This window comes from Callorhinus ursinus, unplaced genomic scaffold (genome assembly GCF_003265705.2).
Source record: "Callorhinus ursinus isolate GAN/ISIS: 27379988/994484 unplaced genomic scaffold, GSC_fseal_2.0 scaffold13, whole genome shotgun sequence".
NCBI classification, from domain to species: Eukaryota; Metazoa; Chordata; class Mammalia; order Carnivora; family Otariidae; genus Callorhinus; species Callorhinus ursinus.
The window spans coordinates 18036169-18056845 of NW_027397075.1; the positions used below are offsets into that span (position 1 = coordinate 18036169).

Consider the following 20677-nt stretch of genomic DNA (forward strand, 5'->3'; position numbering starts at 1 on the left):
GGTGGTCGGAGCGCCCAGCCCCCCGTCCCGGAGCCCCCTGCTGTGGGGGGACAGGGAACCAGGATGCCACCTCGCCCCTCAGTGTGATCGCTGTCCCTTCCAGGATCAAGGTCCACGTGCCCACAGGCTTTGCTGCCTTCCCTTGTGAGTTGATGCACGTGCCAGAAAAGTGGGTGAAGTTCAAGTACCCGAAACTCCTCTCCTACTCCTACATGGCCCGTGGGGGCCACTTTGCCGCCTTTGAGGAGCCAGAGCTGCTGGCCCAGGACATCGGCAAGTTCGTGGGGCTGCTGGAGCAGGGCTGATGGCCGCGGGGCGGGCTGTCACCCCGCAGCTGCCTCGCCGAAGGCTGCCCCCCACCCGCCGGGCCGCTCCCAAGGAGCAGCGAGCCCCCTCCCCCATCTTCTCCTGGTGACAACGTACACCCCCATGCCCGCCCCCGCCTTGCCAGGCGCCCTGCTCACTGCCTACACGAGAGCAGAGATAATAAACGATTTTATTCCTGAGAGTGGCTGGAACCAGGTGACATGGGGCCCCCCAGTACAGCTGGCCGGTCGGCGGTCTGGGCTGGGGAGGGGACCCTGCTGGCTCCAGGACGTTCCATCCCCTCCCCGTGTCCTGGGACACGGCCCCTGCGGGGTGGGCCCCCACGCACACCGCCCCCGTGCCCCTGGAGGCCGTGGGAGGCTGTCGTCCCCACCCCCGCAGGGAGGAAAAGGAAGGGGCCACCTGCCCTTCCTGCTGCAGTCGCAGCCCACCCAACCCAGACTGGCCCACGGCCTTCCTGCTCCCACAGCGGACTCCTGGGACCGGAGGGGGTTGGGCTGGGTTCGGAGAGGGGAGCCGGCATGAACCGCCATCCTCATCTGGACCCCATCCAGCCTGGATGGCCGCAGGCTCTTTGGTTATGCGCTGGTTGAGTGTGTGCCTCAAGCTGGGGGCTCCGGGGGGCTCCTGCACTCTCCCCTGCCCTGTACCTGACACCATCACCACAGTGAACGGGGCTGTGGGTGCACAACTCCAACACATGATGATACCAACTCCCCGGGACGGCGTCCCAGCTACACAGTTGGACGTTTGTGCAGGAGGGGGACCTGGAAATGCTGGGCCCCCCGCAAGCCAGCAGGAGCACAGAGCTGCTCGGCCAGAAAGGCCAGCGCTTGCCACCCGATGGTCGTCCTGGCCTGCCCTCCTCGGCCAAGGGCAGGCGCACCTTTCCAGTTCCATCTCTTGAGAGCAGCCGTGCTTAAAACAGTTGGGGCCCGAGTCAGTCCGCTTTCCCGCCTGGCTCTCCTCTCCCGGCTCCAGGCCTGGCCCGGCTGCCCTCAGGCCTCCTGGTAGGCAGGGGCTCCACTGTCCCTGGCCCCCGGGTACTGCCCCGGGACAGTCCCGCTGATGCTGTGGATGGTGCCGTAGGTCTGCCGCCGCTGTGGGGACAGGGCAGTTCTCTCCGAGGACAAGCCCTGCAGAATCCGGGGCATGTAGGGCTGCCAGAAAATGGGGGGCCTGAGTGCTTGGAGCAGGAGTGGGGGGCCTGGGCATGAGACTCCAGACTCAGCGCTCCCCCACTCCGCCTCTGCTCTTCCCCAGAGCTGGGCTGAGAAGGGGATTCAGGCCATCCACCTGCCCTGCCTCCTCCCCGGTCTGCAGGGGCAGGTGTCCTGGGGGAATGAGTCTGAGAACCTTCTCTCCGCCGGGGCTGGTCCCGGGACAGACAGACAGCCCTACAGACAGCCTGACCTGGGGGAGGCGGGGCCTGGAGAGAAGGCTGCCCGGCCCTGGCTCTGAGAGGCCCAGCGGCAGGCATTAAACCTGCAGAGAAGGAACCGGGGCGGGAAAAGGAAACCAGGCGGCAGGGCGGCACCTTGGGCAAATGTGGCCTCACCTGCACAGGGATTAGCCATTCCTTCTGGAACGTGGCTTGGCCTGTGCAGGTGAAGCATCCCGCAGGACTAGGGATTCCTTCTGGAACCGTGGCTGCCACATGATCAAGGCACTTCCGACCCGCCGGGAGCCGCTCCGGCTCGGGAAGAAGAAGAGCTTACCGTGAAGGGTGCCGGCCGGGGGGCGTCTGCCTCACTTCCTCTGTCGCTCCCCGAGTCCTCCATCTGCAGGTTAACAGCAGAGACTCGCCATGATCAGCAAAACCGGGCTCCCTGAACTAGTACCCTCCAAACACACAGACTGTTAACAGCCGGGACCCCAGGACCGGCAAGCGCCAAGCTCCCAGCAGCTGAGGACAGTGCGGGGGGGGGGGGGGGGAAGGCCACCGGCATGCGGGGCTGTGACAAGTGGGGCGCGTGCCCACCCCCTGCTCCTCCCATGTCCCCTCACCTTGTAGTTCAGTGGGCTGAGGTGCCTGAAGCATCCAAAGCAGGTGTAGGCCACACAGACCAGGATGGTGAGCAGCACGACCAGGAGGGTGAACAGGGTGAGGGGGGCCTTCAGACCTGGGGACAGAGGGATGCCAGCCATGCTGGGGGGGGGGCGGGGAGAGGGGCCGCAGCTGGTGCGGGAACCGTGTGTGACCTCTCCCGCGGCCGGGAGCACCCAGGGGGGCACCCGCTGAATGGCTGGCATTATCCCTGGTCAGATTTCAGGAACTGGGACCCCAAATCAGTGTTCAGCTGCCCACTTCCTTGCTGGGCCGGCTCCCGGCAGGCTCCACTGCCCTGGCTACATGGGATGGAGGCCCCCCCCCCACCTGACCGGGGCTCGGTCACGGCCCTCCTGCCTTTGCCGTTTGCCAGAGAGTATCCCCCTCTCCTCCTGCGAGCTCCCACCTCCACCCTGTGCTGAGGACCCGGTCCCACCCGCGCCCCAAAGGGCAGCCTGGACCAGCTTCCCCCTTTCCGGTTCAGGCCCTCCACGCAGATAAGGGGACTGCCTTCTCTGTACGGCTTCTCCGCTGCCTTGGGGTCACCAGGGTCCCCCGGGCTCCAGCCAGCTCGGGAGCTGGGCAGTCAATGCTGCCCCCAGCCAGCCCGCCCCCGGGCACCGTGTTCTGATTGGGCACCAAGGTGAGGGACCTGACCGGCTGCTATGAATGGGGACTGGGAGGCCCCGGGCTGCCTCCTGCGTCCACCCCACAGCCCGCCCTGGTCAGAAGGGCCCCTCACCCAGGCGCAGGAAGGAGAAGAAACAGAGCCAGAAGAGGCACAGGATGGGAGCAGCCAAGGCCTGGTTCACAGCCGCCAAGTGGATCCTCTTCTCCAGCTTGGCTGGGAGGTAGGCAAAGTAGAGGTTGTGCCGGTCCACCATGTGCTTGAGCAGGATGTAGATGAGGCCTGCAGAGACGGGCTGTGAGCTGCAGGCCTGGCCGGGCCACGGGGCCCCTCCACCAGCCGCCTCCTGGGGCTGGTGATCTGTCCGACCGCAGGAAGCCCAAGCGGGGCTAGATGCAGAACCTGGATGCTCGCCTCCTCGTTCTTTCTCTCTGCTCCCCACTCCCAGCCTCTCCCTGACACCAAGGAGTAGAGGTGTCTAGCACTATATTGCAGAGAGAAGCTATTTTATACCCAGATGCCTGACCTCAGCTTCGTCCTGGGCCCTCCCCCACGAGCGCTCCCCCCATCCTGCAAGGCTCCCGCGCTCCTTCCCTTCCCCAGCCATGCTGACCCATTGCACCCAGCAGTCGACAGGTGCCCGAGGTCCTGCCCCAGGGGTGGTGCAGAAGGTGGATGCTGCCTCTTTGATCGTATCACGCTTTTTACAAAATTGTTTCGTTTTTGAAGAGTAATGCTATACATTTTTTAAATAGTTCAAGAACATACAGGGAAAACTAAACCTCCTCCTGCCCCAAAACCCCAGCTTGCAAGGCCAACAGTCTCTTGGGTGTTCTGTTTCCTTCCAGAATCTTCCATCTGTCTGTAGTTCTGATTTTTATTTTATTTATTTATATATGTATATTTTTTTGGTGCCAAAATTCAGGAACCTGATGTTTATTTTAGTGGCAAGGCCTTGATCTCTAAAGTCAAACGGTCCCCAGTTCAAATGACGGGTCTACTCCTCACCCCGTCCCACTGGTGCTTCATCTGCAAAACCAGACCTGCCTCGCAGGCATGCACCGCACAGGACACTGAGGACCTGGGGCGCAGGCTAGAGTAAGAGCTGCTGGTCATGGCACAGCCATTCGGACCCCCGACCCCGGGACACTCACCAAAGGGCGCGATGATGGGGCAGGTGATGCTGTAGGCCACAACGACGGTGAAGACACACAGCATCCACGCATACATGGCCCCGAACTCATACTGGAATGCCTGGTTCTGGGCGGGGAGGCGGGGAGGCGGGGAGCTCACTCGGGGCCGCCAGGGGACAGCGCGGAGCATGACTTCGGAAACGGGAGGCGCGCCGCTCCCCCTGCCTCTTGGGGTCCTCTGCCCTCCTCAAGCCCCCAGCCTCGCTGGGCTCCCACCCAGGCCACCAGGATTCGCGGGCCCTTCGTGTCTCCCTCCTTCCAATCCCATCAACCCAGCAGGCCGGGGGCGGGGGGGGGGCAGAGGGCGGGGAGGGTGCTCAGGACAGACGGGAGAGTGACCCCCCCCCCCAGGCTCTGGGGTCAGACCCCCGGGGAGCCGCCCGGCATGGAGGCTGGGGTCCCGGGAGGCAGTCTACACCCCGTCCCCGCCCACCGCGCCCCTGTACCTGCTTGACGTTCCTGCGGTCGGCCGCAGTCTTGGCCATGAACATGCGGAAGGTGTAGAGCACCAGGCCCGGCAGCCGGACCAGCTCCATCCCATTGCCGATGAAGGCCGAGGCGATGACGTAGTTCACAAAGAAGGCGCCCTGGTCGGGCAGGAAGACGCACCTGGGGGGCCGCGGGGGGTGAGCCGAGGCCCGGGAGCCTCTCTGCCACCATGGAAGGCACCTCCATGGGGCTCACTACTCCTCTCCTCCCTGAGTGGCTCCGTTCTCAGGAATAAGTCTCAAAGAATGAACAAGACGGCCACCAACGGAGTTTCGGCCTCAGAGATGAACCACATTTCTGCACACGTGGCGCAAAGTGGGTCAGCTCCCACGGTGCCCACCGAAGGCTCTGCCGGCCTCACCCCGCCAGGCGCCTGGGAGGGGTGCTGGGGTCGCAGGACGAGAGGACTGTCCCGGAGCACAGACTACCCGCCCCCCATGCAGCCCCGGCCAAGCCTGCGACAGACGTGTCCCCGGGACAGCGGCTCCCAAACACAGCGTGGCCAATACTTACTCCAGTCTGATGTAAGCTTCTGAGGAAGTTTTGTCAAAGAGCCACCGGAAGAAAAAATCCAGACTGGGGAACAAAACAAAAAGAATGCCGTGAGCACTTCTGTCCCTTGCTCCCTGTGCTCACTATGCATTTTCACGTTTTTCTGCTCTAAGCATCAGGCAGAACCTCCAGGTCCACGTTTTCCTGTCTAACGTGCCACTTACTCCACTATAACCGGTCAGGGCCGGCTTCCACAGTGACTCCCCCCTTTAAAGTACACAGATTCTCCTTTCCCGAAGGGGACGGTCCATGCTCCGTTTTGTGTTCAAGCTTCATTTAAGGAAGAAAGACCGTATCTCCAGAAGAATCAGTGAGCCAGCCCAAGGACACCCCACGTGGGTGGGCCCGGCGTGGATGTCGTCAGGGATTGGCATGCACCCCCAGACCACTTCCCCTCTCCCAGGGACAGACAGAGCTCTCCAGAGGTGACCAGACGTGAATTCAGGGCAGGAGGTGGTGGTGGGTACCTGGTGAGGCCGAGGGAGGGCAGGATCAGCACCATGAAGATCAAGAATATGTAGATTTTTGACATCATGATCCGGTTTTCTCCCGACCTGCAGGAAGCCAGAGGTGGGTTCTCCCAGTGCCCCAAGTGCTCCTGGCGGCCCCAGGAGGCCCCTGCTGGGTGCCCACTGCCCTGGGGGCAGAGGGCGCACGCCCTGCTCACTCACTTGGTCCAGTGAGACTCCAGCAGCGTGGAGTAGTACACAATGGTAGGCAGCAGGGCCGAGAAGGACCACAGCAGGAGGGTCGGGAAGAACTGGCTGATGACGGGGTCCTGGAAAAAAAGGGCCACGGAGGAGACGGGTAGAGGGGCAGTAGCCTCCTGGTCATGCTGCCCCCGACCCCCACCCCGGAGCCGATGCTGGGCCTGGTATGGGGTAGGTATTCCATCATGCTGGCTGAATGGGCCGTAACCGCCCTGGACTTCAGTATAGCTCTTTGGAGCGAAGAAAGGAACTTCACACACAGCTGATGTCCACCTGTCCGACCAACCAGACCCCTCGCCCCCTGGCTTCCCTCTACACAGCCGACAGAGGCGGCCAAGGGGAGCGGGCATGCCGAAGCGGGGCCTCCCCAGACGACCGCCCACTCAGCTCCCGCCGGCCCAGCTGGGGCCAATCCTGTGTGTGCCCTGTGCTCACGTCTGCCATCACACGAGCTGACCAGCTTACTACTTTCCCTGATAAAATGAGCATAACCATAGAGAGAAAACTTCATGAAAATGAGGTGGCGTACTTCAGAAAGACTCGATAAAGGCCAATTCCTTAAAAAATGCTACAGAATCAGGGGCACCTAATTGGCAAAGGCGTGAATATTTACAGGCTGTAAATGCTCCGACCACACATTAGCTCATGAGGTCACCATCACCACAGCCCCATGAGGACGCTAAGGTAGGTACTTTCACTTCAGCCGTCGGATGAAAATCCACGGCTCAGAATTCATCAGCCAGGGGACGGCAGAGTGAGGACCAGGGCCTCAGAGCCTCCTGCCCTGCGTGCTTTCCCAGCGTGATTAACTGAATGCCAAGCGGAATTGGAAAAAAGAAAAAAGACTCAGGGTGATATTTCAGCAGAGTTAATCATGGGAAACCAATACCTTTTTAAGGCCAACTTAGGGAGTGTTAGCTATTCTCAATTTATCTAAGATTTTATTTTATTTTTTTAAGATTATTTATTTATTCATTTGACACAGAGAGACAGCGAGAGAGGGAACACAAGCAGGGGGAGTGGGAGAGGGAGAAGCAGGCTTCCTGCCGAGCAGGGAGCCCGATGCGGGGCTCGATCCCAGGACCCTGGGATCATGACCTGAGCCGAAGGCAGATGCCCAACGACTGAGCCACCCAGGCGCCCCTCAATTCATCTAAGATTTTAAAAAATCATTTGTTTCTTATCTAGATTCTATGGCTTTGTAACAAGATTATCCGACGCCAGAACGTGAAAAAAATAATTGCATCCTGCTGCCCCAATCTGTGAAGCACTTGTCACTCCTTCCTAGCCGCCCCCCAGCCCCCCTCCCCCCCCAGTCCTCCCCAGGTCCGGTGTCAGCCACCTGTCTGGCCTGGGGGACACGCTGGTGAGCTAAGCTGTGTCCACGGGCCACTAGCGAGTCTTGAGCAGAATGCGGGGGTGAGGGCAGCCCCAGCAGAGGCCGCAGCAGGAGCGTCCCCTGTGCACGCGCACTGCTGGCCGCACCCTGGCTCGGAGACGCTGCTCCTGGCTTAGTGCCCTCCCTTGGCTCCCATTCGCCCACCACGCCTTCTTGCAGGAGGGGCCTTGAAGCATGGTCACTCACGTTCAGCTCATGGATGGGTTTGGTGACATTGAACTTGTCTATGGTGGACAGGATGATGGAGGGCGTGGTCAGGAAAAACAGCCCCACGAAGAGAGTGAAGTTGATGCCCAGCCACTGGAACCACCAGCGGAAGCCCTGGATGGAGAGGTTCTTCCTGCAGAGGGGAGGACACAGGCCCTGGAGGCTTATCTCCCAGGCTCTGGCTGCCCACCACGCCAACAGCGGCTAGAGTAGCTGGGTGAGCAGGTCAAGTTTAGACACGGCAAGGCACCAGACAGAGGGCTCCGGCGGGGGGCTCATTTCGACCTCAGGAGTACAGGCAAGTGCTCTGTACGGAGCTTCAGCTTCAGCCATGTCAAATTTGGGGTCCCTTTGAGCTCAGAGGGAAAACAGGCTATCCACCACGAACATGGTTCCCCGGCAACAACAGCATGGGATCCAGAACCCACCAAAGAGATGCCACGAGCACCCAGGCAGCAAGGCTCCGAACCGGTATGTCTCAGCCATGTTGGCAACCTTGGTGACTAGTGACACATCCTCCCCAGCAGGGCCAGGGGCTGGGTGCACGGAGGGGGAGGCAGGGGACAGAGGGGCTGGGGCCCCACTGCAGCCTGTCCCGGCCTCCCACCCCACCAAGAACAGACAAACCGCCCGAGTTTGGTAAGCCCTGTGACGTGAGAAGCAGAACCGTCGGAGGCCAAGCTAGAACCAGTGGAGAAGAGCCCCCAAAGCTCGCTCTCGGGGTGGGGGACTGAGGCCAACCGTGCTGGGGCCTCTGCTGGGGCTGCCCTCATCCCTGCATCCTGCTCAAGGCTCACTGATGGGCCCGTGGACACAGCGTAGCTCACCAGCGTGTCCCCAGGCCAGACAGGTGGCTTCACGGGGTGGGGGGGTACAAGAGCTGGGCCCGCCGGGAGCCCCTGCCTGGCTGCTGAGCAACCAAGGTAACATATACGCTGCATTTCAAAGATACTAAGTATGAAAAAGAGAAACATCTCAACTAAAAAATAACTGATACCGTGTAGAAATGGTACTATTTTCAGTATTTTGGATTCACATCATGCCCCCCAGCCCTGGCCCAGAGAGAAGCAGGGGCTGCGTGCGGACCTCCCTGACCGCCAGTCCCCGCCCTGGCTTCCAGGTGACGGGGCAGCTCCTGCAGGCCCTGGGGCCTCTGTCCCACCCTGGCCCAGCCGGGCCCGGCCCCGGGGCTCACCAGCAGATGTCCTCGGGGTAAGTGGCAAAGGCCACTGTCCATTTGGAGGTGCGGAGCTCCCTGCTGCAGGAGGACGGCTGGGGCTCACCTTTGCACTGCAGGCTCTGACACTTGCAGGCATTGAAGTCTTTCAGGATGCTGCCGGGAAAAGCAGAAGTGCCCAGGGCCCGGCCGCCCCGGGGCCACGTACAGACATGGGAGACAGGACCCAGCGAGAACGAGGCCCCCGGGGCCGGAGACCTTGGCTTTATTAGTTTATTACAGGTAATGCTTAGAAAAGCCGTGCCTGGCACCCTCCAGGGAGGATTCCGTCAAATCCCCGGAACAACCCGGCAAGCCAGGGAGGACTTCGGCTTTACAGATAGAGAAACTGAGGCCCCCCCACTTAGGTGTGCGTCCCATCTGTCTGACTCTGCCTCCCATGCTGTTGCACAGCCTCAACCCGCCGCTCCTCCCCAGGCCCCCCCTCCGCCCACCCCGCATGCTGGCGCTGTGGGCACATCCTGCAGCCAGGCCAGGGTCTCACCGGTCCTTCCCCAACTCCTTCCCACTCTGACACCCACCCTAGGACAGCCACCTCACCCCTCTCCATCTCCATGCCTGCCCCCCCCACTCCTGCCTCGGAACACCCACTCTCCATGGGCGCCCTCCCGGCTCTCCCCTTGTGGCAGGGTACGTTCCTGGACCTGTGCTGCCGCAGAGAAGGCAGGGGGAGGGGCATCTGTGTGGCCACCTGCTGTCCCCAGTGCTCTCCCAATCCCAGGCATGGGACTGTTCTGGGAGCCAGCGCCCCATACCAGCCTGCACCCTGCAACCCTCCCCAGGCCTCGGCTCTGCAGAAGGGAGTGCCCCGAGTGCCCAGAGGGGTGTGCATTTGTACGAGATGGGAAGCCGGGGCACAGAAGATCTGAGGTCCAGAGTGGACACCTGAAGGAGGGCAAAATGCTGGACAGAGGCAACGGGATTCCTGGGGCAGCTGGTGAGAGCCCAGCAGGAGGGTGAGTCTGCATCAACCCGAGAGGGGTCCGAAGAATCGCCCCCGCCCAGCTGTCACAAGCACGGGCTGGGATGAGAAGGAAAGAGATGGAAATGCCACTGGCAAATCCCAGGATGGATTCCGCGGGACCACCTGCATCTGAGAGGGACAGCAAGCCACCTGGAGGGGGACGGGGAGTTGGCTGGGGAAGGGTCCCACTCACTAGGTGGCCATGGATTTCTCCTGGAAGGTGACGAAGGCCATTCCCAGCGGCCGCTCCTGGACCCGGCACTGCTCCTCGGCGATCCTCTTGGTCAGCCGGTCCTTCAGGCGCGTGTAGTAAGCGATGGCATCCTCCTGCCGGCGCACACACCCCCGTGACCACGCGGCCCTGTGTGGGGGTCGGGGACCCCGCGGCGTGCTCCTGCCGGGGCCGGGCCCTCACCCATTCACACCCCGGCACTTCGCAGAAGCAGAACTGGCCGCAGGGCTTGGGGTTGATGAGGGTCCACTGGCCCGTCTTCGCCCGCAGGTTCGTGTAATAGCTCAGGCTCTTTTCCGCCTTATTCCTGCGGGGGGGGGGGGGCGGGGGGTGTCAGCCTCGCGCTGACCCTGTGGCACACACCCCACCACCACCCTCCAACCACCAGCCACCACCAGACCCAGGAGTTCAGCATCCTGAACAAGAGAGGGCAGAGCCGCCCTCCGGCCTTCCCCAGCGGGGGCTCCGGCCACAGCCAGCGGGAAGGAGGGCGGGGCCTCAGCGGGGTAGGGGCCCGTGCCGCCCCCGTACCTCTCCTTGCACAGGTGTAACAGCCTGGCCACGTTGTAGCACAGCTGGACATCCAACACCTCACACGTGGGATACGCGTCCCTGTGCCCGAAAGATGCCCATTGGAAAAGAAGACCCTCAGGCAGGGAAGACCCCCAAGTCTCCAAGGCTCTTTGTGTGTGCCAACAGAGACCTCTTTTCTCCTTGTCTTTTATCAAAGGGGTAAATTTTGAAATGTAATACAAAGAGGCCTTTTTTAATAGCATGAAAGTCACTGCCTGCAAGTGACAGGTTTATACCCTCGCGGCTTTAAATCAGCAGGTGCTTCTGGCAAAGGCTGAACACCATTGCTGATGTCCTCCACCCACCCAAAGGAAGAGATCTTTCATTGGCTCTAGGTCACGTTGACCTTGGACCATCACCGAAACCCTACCCAGTGTGTGGCCCTTTTGAAGGTCACAGACATTTCAGGTTTAATGAAAGCAAAGGACCCTCAGCCCAGAAAATGTTTGCACACACGTTAACCATCATAGTAAGATCGCATCTACTTGTTCGTGTGCTGTGCATATCCTTGCTATTGACCAGGTACCGTTAGAGGATTAATTGAATCCTCATCAGAACGTGGGAGGTTTCATCCCCATTTTCCAGATGAGGAAAATAAGAGTCGGAGAGGTTACAGGACTTGTGCCCCAGGCCACACAGCTGGTGGCTGTCGGAGCCATGATCTGAATCCAGGCAGCCTGGCACCGCCGTACGACATTCCCTCCCCAGACACACAAAGTCCTCACCCACACATGCCAGGCACCCTCTGGGTCCATCTTTGTGAGAGAGACAAAGCCCACAGGCATGTCAGCCATTGATTTAAACAGCAGGACAAGCCGGGATTCCAGGAAGAGCACCAGGGAAGGGAGCCCCAGCGTGGGCATCCCAGCCACAGGGCAGACGCCCACATCAGTCCCCAGGGATTGCCGGTCCCCAGGGATCGCCACGGCCGCGTGCACCAAAAGGGCCCCCTAAGCTAGGAGATCTCTGATCCAGTGTCTGTATGGTAGGAGGAGGCTTTTCTTTTCTCTTTAAGATTATACATCAAATGAGGGCACCTGGGTGGCTCAGTTGGTTAAGCGACTGCCTTCGGCTCAGGTCATGATCCTGGAGTTCCGGAATCGAGTCCCACATCGGGCTCCCTGCTCGGCGGGGAGTCTGTTTCTCCCTCTGACCCTCCCTCCTCTCATGTGCTCTCTCTCTCTCATTCTCTCTCTCAAATAAATAAATAAAATCTTTAAAAAAAAAGATTATACATCAAACGAAACAATTGTTTTCAGTGTTGCCCAACAGGCCCCTCGGGAGGTGTTTCAAGGAACAAAGAAAAAGCACTGCCAGTATCCGGTGTTTACATAACAGTATTTCTAAAATACTCGGAGTTTCTGAAGAGGTTAGTCAATACATTGTAAACACTCATTTTACAACTCTTTAGCGTTCTTCACAAATGGTGCTGTTATACCATCCTCCACCCCTAGTCCATTCTACAGATTAGTGACTGCTGAGCTGGTGGGGAGTGAAGACGGGTAGAAGCCTGGCTCCCTCGCCTGCAGCCCAGGGGGTCCAGGGGCCTCTGCACCTGCTCTGCCCCCACCCCCCGTCCTGATGCTCCATTCCCAGCCCTGCACATGCTTCCCCCCCCCCCCCCCCCGACCCGCCGCAGGAGCCCTGGGGACAGGTGCTCAGCGGGGACTGCCGGGAAGGAGGTCCTGCCCCGGAGAGCTTGGACTCACTGAATGGTGAGCTCTGTGAGGACAGGGCTCCGGACACAGGTGGCCCCTCCCCAGACGCTCTTGAGGGACGGAGGGACCAGCCACAGGCCCTCCCCTTCGGAGACCAGCTCTGTCTCAGGCGTCAGACTCCGCACAGCTGATGCTGAGAAGCCCATGGCAGATCATCTTCCCTGTGCTCTCAAGGGCCTGGCCTCCTCTCCAGCACCTGCGGTCACCCGGGGCGGCCGTGGTGGCCGGCAGAGGGCAGGCCGTCCCAGCCGGAACACTTCCGTGGCATCAGCAGCCACGTGATGACCGTGTGGCAGGGCCAGACCCTTCTCCAGGTCTCCGGGTGCCCAAGCAGGACACGGAGTGCTCCCCTAAGGCACCTGTCCCGCCTGCAGGGGCTGCAGCCCCACTCACCGGAAGTGGCTCTCCACACTCTCCTTCTTGGTGTCTCTGGGGAGGCCCGTGATGAACAGGGTCCGCCTCACCTGCGGAGAAGCGCACCAGGGAGAGGAGTCGCCAGGCAAGCCCGTCCTCAGGCGGGCCTCACTCTTCCGCCCTGTCCGAGCCTCCCCGACGGAAACAGCGGGAGCTCGGAAGGCTCGGCAGCTCCGAGCCGCCTGGCGGAGCCCTGACGGATGCCGTGCCCCCAGCACCACCTTCCAGGCTGCACACACAATACTTGTCCCAAGCAATTCTGCAAGCCTCCCTTGCATGACGAGAAAGGGAGGAGGAGCCCAGAGAGCGTGAGGGATTCAAATGGGGTTACACAGCAGATGAGAGGACTCAGGCCCAGAACCAACTCACAGAAATTCCTCCTCCCCATCAAGCTGTGGGTTACAAAGAGAGAGGGCTGCTCCCAATCCTAACTTCGAGAAGGTACTTAGGATCAGCAACTATAAGCCTGGACCCCACAAATTTAAGGGCTAGTTGGCAACACAGAGGGGGGAAAAATCCAAGTTCTAAAATAATCTGAATTTTTTTTAAAAAGAGAATGGCATTTTTGAGTGCAGACATGCCAGCCACATTCCACAGAGGCTCTCTGTTGAAGCTCACTGCTCCCGAGTCCCAGGCCCTCCACCTGCCCGCCCGCCCGCCAGCCGGGGCTGCCGCTGGGCCCTGGCCCTCCTGTGCCCCCAGCCACACTCACCAGGCTCTCCTCCTTGCACCGGATGGACTGCATGTGATGCTGCATGAAGCCCACGGTGAGGATGAGGTAGAGGACCCCAAATATGGTATGCAGCCAGAGAAGGTCATTGCTGGGCGGTGGGGGCAAGGGGGGAACACCACCTGCCATCAGGGTTGGGTTCCCAAGCCAGGGTGGGGGTGCAGGGGCTGGGCCCGGGTGCTGAGCTGAGGGCCAACAGCTCCATCCCAGCATATGCCTCCAACAGAGGCCTCGTGGCCAGTGCCCCCCTAGAGTGGGTGCTGTCCTGACAGATGGACCCAGACCCACGGGGCCACGTCCATGCCCACCGCCCAGCCACATAGAGGGGCTGGCCACAGAGGGGCTCTCGCACATCAGCCCACTGGCTGAGGACTCTCTGGCCGAGCCTGGGCTCCGGAATCTGCCCTCCCCTTGGTCCCCGCCCCGTCAGCACGCCCAAAGCTCCCACCCCATACTCACTCCGTCTGCAGGTTTGCTATTGTTGTCCTCCCAAAGCTGTAAGGGTCTTTGTCTGCAGAGAAGCAAGACACGTAGTTCCAGGGTCAGGCTAGGGGAGGGGGAGGGGGCACCGCAGCCTCGATGTGTGGCTCCGGACCCATCAGAGGACCTGACCATCTGTCCGGTATTTTCATAGCTCCACCATCCAAGGCCTCTGCTGTACCCAACAACTTCTTCCCAACCCACCATGTGGCGAAGTCAACTTTGAATTCCTCTTGCTCTGAGATTCTTGTGACATTCCGTGAGAAATCTAAAATCATCCTAAGCTGGGCCCAACACCAAGATAGGAATCACTGGGCATAAGAAGTGGATTTTGGGGATGCCCGGCTGCCTCTGTCGACAGGGCGTGTGACTTTTTTTTTTTTAAGATTTTATTTATTTATTTGACAGAGAGATAGAGAGTACAAGTAGGCAGAGCTGCAGGCAGAGAGAGAAGGAGAGGCAAGCTCCCCGATGAGCAGGGAGCCCGATGTAGGGCTCAATCCCAGGACCCGGGGATCATGACCTGAGCCGAAGGCAGACACTTAACTGATTGAGCCACCCAGGCGCCCCAGGGCGTGTGACTCTTGATCTTGGGGTCGTGAGTTTGAGCCCCACGGTGGGTGGAGAGACTACTTTAAAAAAATTTTTTTTTAAAGAAAAAAGCAGATTCGTGATGGCATTTTGGAAGCTGGCTTCCTACAGTTGCTTGGAAACATTGTTCCACACTCCGATTTTGACTTTGAGCATCACGAACATCTTCCAGATCCACTAATTATGTCCTCCTGATCGGGTGGGGGCAGGAAAGTGGAAAGCACTCTCCAAAAGCCCGATTTGACAAATCTTGGGGTTTTATTCCTCGTACTCGGACAGAATCAGAAATTGATGGAGGGGGCAGCTCTTGGCTGGAGACGGGGGTCTTCTCCGGACCTTTGGGCAGAAGGGAAAGTTCCGAGAGTCACCTCGAGGACTCCTCACGTCTGAATCCGAGCATGAGTCCTGGGGTTCTGTCCTATCACAAGGAGCCCCGCGGCTCTACCCAGGCCCGAGTCACACAGGACGAGGGGTCATTACCCAGCAAGTCACCCGAGAGGTTGACAGGCAGGATGACACACAGGGACAAGCAGCTGACCACCACCAGCAGGAAGATGATGTGTCTCTGGAAGGACAGGTAGTGGATGGCGTCCTCCCCACACCACTCCAGGATCTGTTCATCGCTGGCCAAGACACGCACATGGAATCTCAGTGAGTGGCAGGGGCCTCACTCAGTCCTCAGGACCATCCAGGAGGCGGGTTCCCGTCCCAACCCCACCGCTCTACATACGAGGACGCGGCCCGCGGCCCCGGTCACACAGCTTGTGCGGGAACAGCGAGGTCGGGGCCTCCCGAGCCCGCCCCGTTAGCCCGCCACACCGCACCCCCGGGGAGCTGCCGGCTCGGCAGCCATCTGTGCAGGGGCGAGGCGTGGAAGCTCAGACACCCCGCAGCCCTCCCCGCCGCCGTGAATAAGCTAAGTCACTGATGGCAGGGCGGCTGCCAGGCTCGCAGCCCCCGCTCTTTCCTGGGCCCCCCTCGGACAGGATTGCAAGGCAGGGGGAGCCGGTCCCCGAAGCAGGGAACATTCGGCACTCGGACCCTCTGCTGCCCTGCCTCCTCCCTGCGTCCTGCTGGGGGGGCCCCACAGGCACTCCACCCTTTCCTGGATGCCATATTTGGAAGCTCCAGCTGGCTTGGGGACCTGGAAAATTCCAGAGGCCGACAACCAGACCTCCACGCCACGGACACAGGATGGGGTCCCCCTCTGTCCCAGTCGCCTGACAGGGAGCTGCCCCAGGGTCCAGCTTCCGGAAGGAGTACTGATGAAGACTCAAACCCATGAATGAGCAATTCTCATCCACGGTGTTTCTGGGGACACACCTCTGCCTTCCGATCTGCCCGGGGAAAGGCAATTCTAAGGACCCTGCAGGGCCTCTCTGAATGTCGGTGGGAATGCTGGCTGTCAGCAGCTGCTAGATTTAACTATAGCCTCGGGAACATCAAGGTGCTGTCTCTTCTGTGACAGGGACAGACAGGGAGAAAACCCGCGGAGCGGAGATGCGCCAGCATCACGGTGACAGAGCAGGTACATGGCAGCACCGCAACAGCCCCTCCATGAGAAGTGCGTGTCCATGTGGGGGGTGTGAGGGGGGCTGGAGGGGACACGGAACCATGAAAACAGGGCCAAGGGAGAGGAGCCCGCTGCAGAGCAGATCTGCCCACCGCCTTTGAGGGTTACCATGGAAATGATAAGTCAGTGTCCCCCCGCTGCCCTGCCCGGCCCAGGGGGGTGAGGTCCCCAGCCCAGGGGCAGGGGCGTGGCCTGAGCCCCACCCAGCCACGCCCCCCCAGTAGCCAACCGAAGAACATGCCCTGGGCATCCCTCAGGGGGAGGGTTCTAGGTGTCCTCAAATTTGTTCTCACTGATTCTTTTCCTTCTGTGATGGACTTATTACACGGAGTACGCTATGACCTCCAGCGTCAGGAGAAATGCCTCCTGGGGACACGATTTTGCAGTGGTGGAGAAGGGTGGGGTTGGCAAATGCACCTCTCCCCCTTATACAGTTGGGGAACCTGAGGCCCAGAGAGAGGGACGTCCCCAGCGTCCTGTAACCGCCGTTACGGGGTATCATCAATTCTGAGAGGTCCTTCTCATATCTCGGCACCGTGAAAGGGAGCTGCCTACAACCGCAGCGGATCCTGGCTTGATAGGGTTTCTCTCCGCAGGCCCCACATCTTAAAAACAAGGCCACTTTTAACACAATGAGGTGAATGTACTAAAGCATCATTCTTTCTCCTCTCTGCACTAAATCAGACACGGAAGCCTGCCGGGAAGAGCCTCCTTCAGGCGTGCTGGTGTTAAATACCAAGGAGCCATCATCCCTGCCCAGAGCACAAAAACTCAGTTTCGTGGGCTTGTGCAGGAGCTTCTGGGCCCCCTGTTCTCAGCCCCCACATTCTGCTCTGGACCTGAGCTGAGAAGCAGCTAAGAGACCCCCATCTCGGAGTCGGGCATTTTGACCTTTCCTCCTCACAGGTCAAACACGCAAAACCCCCCCAGACAAAGACCGACAGCCAGACACCCCCCCGCTCCTGCTCCGACCCACACGCAGACACAGCTGTGCGCGCACGCCAGCCTCCCGGACTGTACTCACTGTAGGCGGAAGATGGCGGTCAGCCAGGGGCAGCATCCCTGGAAATGCAGAGAGCAGGGGTCAGCCGTGGACGTGTGTGTCTTTGGGAGGCAGATGTGATCACTGTCCGTGCCCTAAATAACCATCTAGCCTCCCATGATGCAAAAGCAATGCTTTTGTCCCAAACTCAGCAAGCTACTGCGTGTCCCCAAAGTGACAGGGTCTCCACGCTCCCAGTCCTTTGTGACAGGCACCCCATGCCTGGAACTCTTGTAAAAACCTCTCAAGCTTTGACAATTTGCGGAATCATATGGGCTCCAGGGGCAAATGCTGAACTTGAAGAGACAGTGAGAAGGTGCTCAGGAGAGCCTCAGAGAAGCTTCCGCGGCCTTCCGTTAGGTTGCCCGAACAACGGGCTGAGACGTGGGACGGACGCAGGGAGACAAGCCTCGTGGAAGGGACAGTCCCCCCGCCGGAGTGGGGTTACACAGGGAAGAGGGGGTCTGTAGGTTTTACCGTCCATCGCATCTCTTACGCACAATCCCCCCAGAGCTGGGCTGCCCCCCGGCTGGGAGACGCACACATCTAGTCGTCATCCGTTCAGGGTGACAGGACTGGATAAGGCATGGTTCCTGCCCACAGGTGGCTCAAGCCAGCAGCAAGTCAACAATGAGCTGTCACACTTGTCCCTGAGTGTGATCACAGAGACGAGCACCGGAACGGCAGGGGAATTCGGGGAGCCCTCTGCCTGAGAGGTGACCCCGTCCTGGGCCCCCCAAGTCGGGTGGCTTGGTCGGTGCCAAGAAGAGCTGTCGCCAGCACTGGCCACTCAGGACGCAGGGTCCCGAGTCAGCCGCTGAACAGGTGCGCGGCGGCCCGCCCCCGCCCCCACCACGGCCACAGCCGCACTGCTCCCTTTGGTACCAACCAGCTCGCTTTCAAAATCTTGTTGCCCGAAAGAGGAAGATGACGACAATCTCTGGAATCTGGACTCACTAGAAACACAAAAGGGAAGAATGACAGAAAAGTCTACACCCGACGTCCCGGACCAAAGCTACAAGCCTGCCTCAAGGTCTGGCGCAAGATGTAACTCGGCCCGCGAAATGTGCAGATGCCCACACCTGGGCGTGTGAGACGTGAAACTCTGCCTCACAGGGGGTGAGTGACAAGGGCTCGGGCATCAACACCGCCCCTGCGCCCCGCGCCCTGGGGCCTCAGCGCCGCAATGCCAACAGGTCCACCTAATGGGACTTTAGAGCGTCGACGTGTGTGATCTGCTTCCCAGTGTGTTAAATAAAACTTGGAACAAATGCTGTATTTTGTCCAATCTACAGCACTACCACTTGTAAGGGACGTAACTATTTTATGGCTCTGCTTTCGCAAATGCCAGCACCAAGGCCGCCAGGGAAAGAAGGTGCTCGAACATGCCGCGCCCCTGCCGCACAGACTGTGTTTCAACACGGGCCTGCTGAGCAAGAGCAGCGGGGGGTTGCCTGAGGAGGCCCTGGGGTGGGGGGCGGCCGGGGCACACGCGCATTTCCCCTGCGGCTTCCTATTCTGCACCTGATGCAAGATCCTGGCGTGTGGCAACAGCTGGGGCTGGAGATGCCAGCGCGTAGGCCTAGACTCCGACCCCCCTCTTCAGGTGTCATGAGCCGTCAGAGCCTGGCGGGGGGTGGTCTGGCCAAGGGGGGCCCTGCTCCGCCAGACTCCCCGACACTGGCTGAGCGAGGGCCACCGACCCCGAGCGAGGACAGGGGCAGCTCCCCTCACCCGCCTTGCCTGGCCCCCAGCCCCAATCTAGCTCATTGCCAAGAAGAGACACTTGAAGACGTTCAAGGTGAGAAAGCCATCGGCATCCTTCTCAGCTGCTGATGAAAGCCCTACGTGTGCAAGCAGCTAGACTTCCTCCACGGCCTGAAGCCAACGGCACTTCTGGCACCAGCCCAGCAACAGACACGATCTCGTGTCAGCGTCTCGTGTGGGCCGCCCGCCCGTCCCGGCGACACCCACGCACACACACTCAAGGTGACATGTCCTCGTTACCTGTCTACTTCTGACACCAGGGCAATGCGGCCATAATCCCAGAATCTCCTTCTTATGATGGAAAACACCAAAATTAAACACTAAAAGGAAAAAAGAAACCAAATCAGGTGACCTCTAACGAGCGCGGGACAGCTGTCCTAGAGGCAAAGCCCGCCGGCCTAAGCTCAGCGGGACTGGGACGGCCCAGAGAGGGTGCTGAGCTGCCCAAGGCCACACAGCTCCTGGTTGGTCGCAGGCTCTGCCCACCCCGTTCGCCAGCGCCCGTCTCTGGTGCCAGAGGCACCACGGCCGTCCCCCCCGTGCCCCCTCATCCGGCGCATCGGCCCAGTTCTCCGCTCCCCTTCCCCAGCCCCGACAGGCCTTCCGCTGCTCCTGAGCAGGGAGACAAGCTCTGGGCCCACAGCTGCCCTGGGGACCAGCCTCCCTCTTCACTTCACACAGACATGCAGGTCTAATTACAAGGAGGCAGAGCTGCCCCAGGCTGAGCACAGCGGTGACACCTCTGCCTGGTCTGGTGTCTGGTTCTCCTGGAGGGGCCGTGCCCACTGAGGACCTGGTGCTCCACTAGCCGGGGCCTCGGCTCATCTCCCTAGCCCCCTTTAGCTCTAAAATCTGTACACTCTAGCTCTCTCCTCCCTCCCCACACCTCCGCCCTGGCCGGTCCTCAGACCCGCTGGGCCTCTCCCTCGACAGGCTCCCTCCTTCAAGATTCAGGGAGGCAGAGGGAGGGGGCCATTTTCCTTGAGCACAACCCTGCCGGCCCCAGTCAGGAGCTGAGCTTTTAAGTGTGGGTTTTGTCCCCCCTGAAGGGAATCCAGAAGGCCAGAACCCCAGAGGGGCCGTGCTCTTGCTCTCGAGGGATTATCTCAAGGCGGGTGGGGAAGCTGCTGATACATCTCCAGAGGCAGGTGAGTCCTGTCGTAGGGTAAACTTGAAGCCTGCTGGGCAGGTGCCTGCCCCCCTGCCCCTGCCCTGCTTTGCTGCGGTGTGGACCTTTCCCACGCGCTCACGTTTTCCAGGCCCCTCTGGCCCCCAGGGGCACCCCGAATGTCCCATGATAAAAATCCACCACAGCCAGCAACCCTCTTCCCAGCCGGGCCCCCCTCAGCGGCGTCCACCTCCGTCTCCAGACGTCTCTCCTTGGCCCACCGCCCCACCCCCGTCCCACCCCATTTACTCCGATGGGCTCTGTCACACGTTGGGAGAAGGCATCAGGAGGCACCGGCCGGCCCACAGGCAGGCAAAGGAAGGTGCGCCTGACCCCAGTACCTGCCATCTGGCCAAAGCGGGGTCGGCACAGGGGAGAAAAATGGTGCACTTCAGGCTGGGGGTTGTTTGGGGAGCAGGAGGTCTACACTAACGAGAGGCCACTGTGTGGGCCGGCTCTGAGGAAGGGGGCCCCTTCCAAGATCTGTCCTTTTCTCCACGGCTGATCCCCTAAGAGGCCCGGGACCCCGTGGGGACAGGAGGTGACGTTTCTAGGCCGGGAAGTGCAGCCATTCTAATTGGAACCCACACCTTCCATTCACAGCTCTCGTCCCTGCGGACAGCCCCCCCCCCC

At 60.4% G+C, this 20677-nt stretch overlaps 2 protein-coding genes across 4 annotated transcripts in view; one reads left to right on the forward strand and one right to left on the reverse strand.

The window, feature by feature from the left end:
• EPHX1 (epoxide hydrolase 1) overlaps positions 1-506 on the forward strand; it is a 59339-nt gene extending 58833 nt beyond the window's left edge. For both annotated transcript variants that reach the window (XM_025877832.2, XM_025877831.2), the window contains exon 9: positions 104-506. In XM_025877832.2, the coding sequence (XP_025733617.1) occupies positions 104-305 (202 nt within the window). In that variant the 3' untranslated portion in view covers positions 306-506. The remainder of the gene's footprint in view (positions 1-103) is intronic.
• Positions 479-20677, reverse strand: part of TMEM63A (transmembrane protein 63A) — a 25023-nt gene continuing 4824 nt past the window's right edge. For both annotated transcript variants that reach the window (XM_025877830.2, XM_025877829.2), the window contains 21 exons: positions 19117-19196; positions 17999-18065; positions 17092-17129; positions 14975-15117; positions 13883-13934; positions 13406-13514; positions 12673-12743; positions 10520-10600; positions 10172-10295; positions 9950-10083; positions 8751-8888; positions 7535-7688; positions 5911-6017; positions 5707-5793; positions 5201-5263; positions 4645-4807; positions 4160-4265; positions 3120-3287; positions 2335-2450; positions 2046-2108; positions 479-1487 (listed from right to left, as the gene is read on the reverse strand). In XM_025877830.2, the coding sequence (XP_025733615.1) occupies positions 1326-1487; positions 2046-2108; positions 2335-2450; positions 3120-3287; positions 4160-4265; positions 4645-4807; positions 5201-5263; positions 5707-5793; positions 5911-6017; positions 7535-7688; positions 8751-8888; positions 9950-10083; positions 10172-10295; positions 10520-10600; positions 12673-12743; positions 13406-13514; positions 13883-13934; positions 14975-15117; positions 17092-17129; positions 17999-18065; positions 19117-19196 (2226 nt within the window). In that variant the 3' untranslated portion in view covers positions 479-1325. The remainder of the gene's footprint in view (positions 1488-2045; positions 2109-2334; positions 2451-3119; positions 3288-4159; positions 4266-4644; positions 4808-5200; positions 5264-5706; positions 5794-5910; positions 6018-7534; positions 7689-8750; positions 8889-9949; positions 10084-10171; positions 10296-10519; positions 10601-12672; positions 12744-13405; positions 13515-13882; positions 13935-14974; positions 15118-17091; positions 17130-17998; positions 18066-19116; positions 19197-20677) is intronic.